General features: G+C 51.4%; 1 protein-coding gene across 5 annotated transcripts in view; it reads left to right on the top strand.

Moving 5' to 3' along the window:
• Abcd4 (ATP binding cassette subfamily D member 4) overlaps nucleotides 1-6,208 on the top strand; it is a 14,358-nt gene extending 8,150 nt beyond the window's left edge. For 3 of the 5 annotated variants that reach the window (XM_005343349.2, XM_026780521.1, XM_026780525.1), the window contains 12 exons: nucleotides 417-511; nucleotides 769-890; nucleotides 969-1,060; nucleotides 1,198-1,287; nucleotides 2,526-2,734; nucleotides 2,869-2,960; nucleotides 3,420-3,456; nucleotides 3,770-3,819; nucleotides 4,520-4,572; nucleotides 4,860-4,936; nucleotides 5,471-5,586; nucleotides 5,744-6,208. In XM_005343349.2, the coding sequence (XP_005343406.1) occupies nucleotides 417-511; nucleotides 769-890; nucleotides 969-1,060; nucleotides 1,198-1,287; nucleotides 2,526-2,734; nucleotides 2,869-2,960; nucleotides 3,420-3,456; nucleotides 3,770-3,819; nucleotides 4,520-4,572; nucleotides 4,860-4,936; nucleotides 5,471-5,586; nucleotides 5,744-5,812 (1,102 nt within the window). In that variant the 3' untranslated portion in view covers nucleotides 5,813-6,208. The other 2 variants (XR_003377140.1, XM_026780522.1) reach the window with 2 other exon arrangements.
• Nucleotides 6,209-7,377: the final 1,169 nt, after the last annotated feature.

Genomic DNA, 7,377 nt, shown 5'->3' with positions numbered 1-7,377 from the left:
GACCAGGCTGGTCTCGAACTCACAGAGATCCGCCTGCCTCTGCCTCCCGAGTGCTGGGATTAAAGGCGTGCGCCACCACCGCCCGGCTCCCATAGAACTCTTAAATCACGATCTAACGTGCTATGCAGCTGTCACTGGTTCAATTGTAAAGTAAGAAAGGTGGTAGAAGCTTACATAACTGTTATCTTAGCAGAAACCAGCCAGAGTTTTGGATCTGAACTGGGTCTGGCCAGCTTCAGAGTTCATGACCACAGACTGAGTCATGGGCCTCAAGCTGTGGATGTTCACGGAAGAGAGTGTCTGAGGCTAGGATCAAGCATGGGCGTGGTCTCTAAAGGAGGCTGTGGTGGGGGTGAAGGTGCCCCAGCCTTGCTGAGCCCCTGCAGGTCCTGAGACATTTCATTCTTTTCCATCAGAGCTGGGCTCGTAGAACACATGAGAACGGACCGCAGGCTGCAGAGACTCCTTCAAACCCAGAGAGAGCTGATGTCCAGGGAGCTCTGGCTGTACAGTAGGCAGAGGGGCCCTGGGAGGTGGGACCACAGGATGGGGGTGGTCCGATTAACACTTCATCCGCACACCACCCTACTGTCTGCCTGCCCTGGTTAGGGATCCATTTCCTGAAAGGATTAATCAGGGGAGCCATTGCCTTTGCTGTGGGTATCCTAGGGGAGTGTGGCCTTGCTTGGCTTCCTGCTCCACATCCTAAGGGTTCCCCGGCAGAACACATGGGTGTCTCCTGGGTCTCACAAAATCTCTTTCCTACAGTTGGTATCAACACCTTTGATTATCTGGGCAGCATTCTGAGCTACGTTGTCATCGCGATCCCCATTTTCAGTGGGATCTATGGCGACCTGAGCCCCACAGAGCTCAGCACCCTGGTCAGCAAGGTGAGGTCGCTTCTGATAAACCCTTTCCCTGTGGCCCAGTGCCTGGGGCCTGCACTCACTGCTCTCTGTCCTGACCAGAATGCCTTTGTGTGTATCTACCTCATCAACTGCTTCACCCAGCTCATTGACCTATCCACCACATTCTCAGACGTCGCTGGTTATACGCACAGGTGAGCAGGGTGTGCCACTAGAAAACACTGAGTGGGGAAGGACAGAATCCCACTGTGTGTTAGTGGGCAGGAGACAGGAAGGTGTTTCCCCTTCACCTGGTGTCAAGATCCCGCCTTAGTTCTTCCTTCTTGCCCAGGATTGGAGAGCTTCAGGAGGCCCTGCTGGACATGTCCCGAAAATCCCAAGACTGTGAGAGCCTGGGCGAGAGTGAGTGGGATTTGAGCAAGTGAGTACCGAGCTGTAGTGTGGGTGGAAAAACACGATTATCACCAGCTCGAGTGAACGTGGAGCCCCCTCCCCTAGACAGAGGAGATAAGAAACAGGTGGAAGAACACAGTGATCACCAGCTGATGTGAATGTGGAGCCCCCTCCCCTAGGCAGCAGAGATAAGGAGTGGGTGGAAGCAATCTTCATGTTGTACCAAGTGCATTATAAGTGTGCACCGTTGGCTGACACCTTCGTCCTGGCACCCGTTGTATAGATTTACATCATTCTCCAGCAAATGTGCACACCTTCTGCCTGGCACCGTAACAAAACAAAAAGCCAGGCTCGGTGGCTTACACTTTTAATCCCAGTACTTAGGAGGCTGAGGCAGAAGGATTGTTTAAGACCACCCTGAACTGCATGGTGAGACCCTGGCTAAATAAAATAAATATTATATTTTATGAATGTATCAATAAAAATGTAGAAAATAAATGAATTAAAAAAAGAGGGGTTGGGGAGATGGCTCAGTGGGTAAGGTGCTTGAGGATTTAGGTTCAAGTCTCTAGCGATCACACAGAAGCCAGTGTGTGTCTTTAATACTACCGCAGGGTGGTGGCAACAGACAGCTCTCAAGGGTTCAGTATCTGGTCAGCCTTGGCAAACAGTGAGCTCCAGGTTTAGAATTAAGAAGGAACACACATGACATGACTTCTGGTATCACACGTGAACGCACACATATGCACACATTTGCATGCACCACACAGGACAAAAATAATCTTTTTATCAGCCAAGCAGGGCAACCTTCACCATTCATGGCTGCCAAGACTGATTAAGATAAGTCACGTAGGGCTGGTCACACTGGGTCACAGGTCAGTGCCCCAGCTCCAGCTTCATGCTGATTCGTAGGCTGCCATGACATTTCTACCACAGGCCACCTTAAATGACAGGACCTTTCTCACAGTTCTGCAGACTAGGAATTCAAGGTCTGGGTTAGAGTGGGTGAGTTTGGTTTCTCCCAAGTCACCTTGGCTCCCAGATGGTTACTTCCATGTTTGTGGTCACTTGGCCTCCCTGCAAGCCCTGTCCCTGGGGTCCACTCTGACAGCCTGTTTTAACATCACCCCATCTCGTGCGTTACACCCTGAGGTATGAGGATTGAAACGTCAGTGTCTGAGTTTGATGGGACAAAGGTGATGCTTCTAAGCCAAGTACTTGTACTTTTCTCACGGCCTGTCTTTCCACCTCCCTTCTCTGTCCCAGGGCCCCAGGGTGGCCAGTCACAGAGCCATCAGACACAGCTTTTCTGCTTGACCGGGTTTCCATCCTTTCCCCGTCCTCTGACAAGCCCCTGATCAAGGACCTGAGCTTGAAGATCTGTGAGGGGCAGAGTCTGCTCATCACAGGCAACACGGGCACCGGCAAGACCTCCCTGCTGCGGGTGCTGGGAGGCCTGTGGGAGAGCATGAAGGGTGAGCCAGCCCTCCCTGCCCCCGATGCAACCTTGGCCCCGGTGGGCAGCGTGGTGGGAAGCGGGTGAGATGAGAGGAAAGGCAGGTACCTACTCTGCAAGGTCTCCCAATGGCGGCTCCTGTGGGCTCTGCAGGCTCAGTGCAGATGCTGACTGACTTTGGGCCCCACGGGGTGCTGTTCCTGCCACAGAAGCCGTTCTTCACTGATGGGACACTTCGGGAGCAGGTCAGCAGGGTCAGGGGTCCATCCCTCCAACCTCATTCCATCCACTTACATCCAGGACTTCTAACAGTGTGACAGCCCTAAGCCCTAGGAGGTTAGGGCCAGTAAAGTGCTCCTGCCTGGGAGCTGCCAGCCTCTGAGAACGTACTATGCAGTATTTATGGATTGAACCCAGAGGACTTCCTAGGGTGTCTAGCCAGTAACCCTGTCTGTTTGTTGGGCATTAGAGTTTGAGCTCAGAAGGTTCCAAGACTCTTGCCTCACAGACACACATCTGAAGGCTACAGCTGCCCCACTGGTTACGTCTGTGTCTCCCCTACTGGGCCCTCAGCCTGGTGTCACCCCTCTGCTTAGAGGGAGAGGAGTCTGCTGCTGTGGGTGGTTCCTAGGGATGCTAAGGGGTGGGACTGAGTGCAGCTGGCTCTTCTCACCTGTCCTAGCCAGAGCTGTTCTTGTTTTCAGGTGATCTATCCCCTGAAGGAGATCTACCCTGACTCAGGTGAGCTGTCCCGCCTCAACTCCTGTCTTCTCACCCCAGTTGCCCCTGCTGTGCCTGGGTGGCCCCCCTGCCTCTGGAAGACTGTCTAGCCAGGCTGTTGGTTATCCTTTATCTGCTCACTATTTTGGAGTCCTCTTCTTGTCCTGTCTTCCTTTCCCGAAGAGAGACACCACTGGAGAAGGTAAGCAAGTATCCCTTTCACAGGCTGTTCTGCTCTGAGGTTTGTCCCGGGGCGTCTGCCCCTGCTGGGATGCGTGCTCTCCATCCTGCCCGCCTGAGGCCCCAGTGTACTGAAGAAGCCTCTGTTTTTCAGGTTCTGCTGATGATGAAAGAATCATGAGGTTCTTGGAGTTGGCAGGCCTGGTGAGTGGGACGGGCATTGGGGACTCAGGCTCACCTGAGCGCACTGGCCACAGGTAGCTGTTGGCCAGCAGAGCTGTTGCCATTCTGGACCCAGACTGGGGCAAACAGGGAGTTACACGTTGGCAGTAGGAACGGCAGACAGGGTACAGGCAGTAAGGCGCTGTGCTCTTGCTCTCTGTAGAGATATTATTTTCATTTTGGGGGTGTGTTTGTGTGTTTTGGGTTCCAGGGATAGGGCTCAGGTTGCCAAGCAGGCTGGTATGGCAAGCACTCAACCCACTGAGCACTCAACCCACTGAGCTATCACACCTCTGTGGAAAATTTTAAAACAATAACAAAGGGCTGGAGAGATGGCTCAGAGGTTAAGAGCACTGGCTGCTCTTCCAGAGGACCTGAGTTCAATTTCCAGCAACCACATGGTGGCTCACAACCATCTACAGTGAGATATGGTGCCCTCTTCTGGTGTACAAGCATACACGCAGACAGAACACTGTCTACATAATAAATAAATCTTAAAAAAGAAACAATAACAGAGCTGATAGAGTGTGTCTGCTTCTTCTGTCACCGTCCTCCAGCTGGCCTGGAGTGCAGGTGACAACGCCCACCATGGCAAAGCCCTGCTGTGTCGGCATTTGAGGTGGGGATCTGGGACTGCAGAAAACGGCTGGACCTTGTGTGAACTTTGTGTCCTCTGTTCCAGTCCAGCTTGGTGGCAAGGACTGGAGGTCTGGACCAGCAGGTGGATTGGAACTGGTAAGGATGACTATTTTAGGCAGCTCCTCCATGAAGACAGTGGGTCCCAGCAGCCCTGCAAAGGGACAGAATGACTCCTGTCACCAACAGCCAGATGTTGGGCTGGTCCACCCGTTCAGGGTCTGTATCTAGGGTGCGGTTTGGGCCTCACCTGCCGTGTGGCTAAGCAGGAGGGCCTCTGTCCTGCAACCAGTGTCTGCAATGAGCTTGCTTCTTTCAAGACCTGTTCTTGGCAAAAGTCAAGTCACCACCTCCTGTAAGGGCTCCCTTCTGGTTACTTTGCCTAGGTATGACGTCCTGTCACCAGGGGAGATGCAAAGACTGTCCTTCGCTCGCCTCTTCTACCTGCAGCCAAAGTACGCAGGTGAGGAGCGCACCGTGGGTGCAGGCGCCAGGTGCCGTGTGTGCTCGCAGATGCTCACACCGTGTGGTCACATGCACCTGTGCGTACCTGTCCGTGACGAGGCATCCCTGTGTCCCCTGTCTGTGATGATCTTGGCCCTTTAGCTTGGTCCTGAGAATGTAAATACCCATTATTAAACTTCCTTAGTTAGAGGGGTTGTGATTAGAGCTCTTTGGGTTCTGCCCTAGATGAGTGGGCATCCCCCAAGCTGTGTCTCGCAGGGGCATATATGTGTGGCGGGTATGGACGTCCTGGATTGTATAGTCGTGGGGCACAGTGTTATTTATCTGTAGGCAGCTGAGAGAGCCGGGCAGTGCCCACAGGTATGTTCTCTATCCTGGTGTGGCTCTCTTGGACAGTTGTCTCTTTGAGGCAGGGATCCTCTAAGCCAGAGCAGCTGTCTGTCCTCCACACCCCAGGGTGAATACGGGTTGGAGGAGTGACAGAGAGGGCAAGGGCAGGGCTGTGATCCTTTGCCACCACGTGTGCCGTCAGTGCTTGATGAAGCCACCAGTGCCCTGACGGAGGAGGTGGAGAGTGAGCTCTATCGCCTTGGCCAGCAACTGGGGATGACATTTATCAGCGTGGGACATCGGCCCAGCCTTGAGAAGGTACCCATGTCTCAGGGAAGGCCTGAGGAAGAGGAAGAACACAGAGGCCGGGCCTGGCCAGGCCAGAGGCCCCTCAAATGAGGCGCTGGGGGGGCAGAGGGGTTGGGTGACTGCCCTGGCAGCCGTCTGACCTCCGTGGGGCAATGGTCTCTCGCAGTTTCACTCCTGGGTTCTGAAGCTCTATGGAGGAGGACGGTGGGAACTGACCAGAATCAAAATGGAGTAAAGCCAAACATGGATGCACCAGGACAGCCAAGCCCTGGGTAGGCCTGCAGTGCCCAGGGCAGACAGCGGAGACTGGTGGAGGCAAGAGGCCTCAGACTCACCTCAGGTTCTGTGTAGCCTAGCAGCTGCAGGCCCTGCCAGGCGTGACCCTGCAGGGAACCTGAGGTCTCCCCAGCACTGCTCCTGTGATTTTTTTACAAATGACTTGAGATGACGGTTGCTGAAGAAAAACCGAATGCACTAAAAAGTACAAGATCAGAATGAGACAGCTGTGGGGCTCAAGTACGCTGACTAAATTCAGTGATAGATTTTTTAAGCTCTAATTAACCACTTAAATTTTATAAGTTTTTTTTTTTTTTAAAAAAAGAATAAACAATAAAAACGCGTTTTTTCTCTACTGTAGAGTGGTCTCTTTGATTGAGTCTCCAGACTTGTCCTGCACGGTGTGGAGGGCTACTCTCTTACCTGCCAGGTGCTTCCACTCAGCCTGTGTCCCTCGCCTTCCACCAGAGCCTGGAGAGGACACATGTGGCCAGTGCCTGGACCACTGACCCTGGGGACCCTCTGTCTTTGTTATCTTTCGTTCGTTTGTTTCATTACTGGGAACTGAACCTGCAGCCTCTGACTCCTAGGCAAGTGCTTTACTGTGGAGCTACATCCCCAGCTGTCTGTATTATCTAACTCAGAAGACAATAATCCCCTTTTCCTTGTCAGCTAAAATAAGGTTGATGGGTTTTGTCTTATTTTTGTTTCTCCTCCCCATACCAAAAAAAAATCTGTATTACAGAACAAGAAAAAAAAATTAAGCCAAATGTGGTGGTGCATACCTGTAATCCCAAAATGATGGTGGCAGAGGCAGGAAGATCATGAGTTTGAGACTTGTCTGGGCTAAATAATAAGACCTCTACAAGTTAAATAGGCAAACCTCAAAAGCATAAAATAAAGTCATTGAACCCAAAGTCCTTTTTTTTTGTTGTTGTTGTTGCCAGATTTTTGTATTCTATTGTAAGTATGTATGTTTATATACATATGTATTGCCCCAGTGCTAGGGGATAGGACATTTTTAAAACTTTAAAAAATTTTTAAAATTTTTTTATTCAGTATGTTTTGATCTCCTTCCAGATCCTCTCTGTGTTTTTGTTTTTTGAGGTAGGATTTCTCTGTGCAACAGCCCTGGCTGTCTTGGAACTCACTCTGTAGACCAGGCTGGCTTCGACCTCAGATTCTCCAGCCTCTGCCTTCCAAGTGCTGGGATTAAAGGCATGTGCCACCACAGCCCAGCTTTTGTTTTTGTTTTGAGACAGGGTCTCACTATGTAGCCTTGGCTAGGCTGGAATTCACTATTTAGACCAGAATAGTCCAATGTTTAGACCAGTTGTGGACTTGAGTTCAGAGATATGTCTGTCTCCTGAGTGCTGGGATTAAAGGATTATGCCACCATGCCCAACTTGAATGGGACCTTTATTTTTTTTAATATTTATTTATTTATTATGTATACAATATTCTGTCTGTGTGCATGTCTGCAGGCCAGAAGAGGGCACCAGACCTCATTACAGATGGTTGTGA

Source organism: Microtus ochrogaster, chromosome 1 (genome assembly GCF_000317375.1).
Source record: "Microtus ochrogaster isolate Prairie Vole_2 chromosome 1, MicOch1.0, whole genome shotgun sequence".
Classification (NCBI taxonomy): domain Eukaryota; kingdom Metazoa; phylum Chordata; class Mammalia; order Rodentia; family Cricetidae; genus Microtus; species Microtus ochrogaster.
This window is presented reverse-complemented; position numbering and strand designations above follow the sequence as displayed.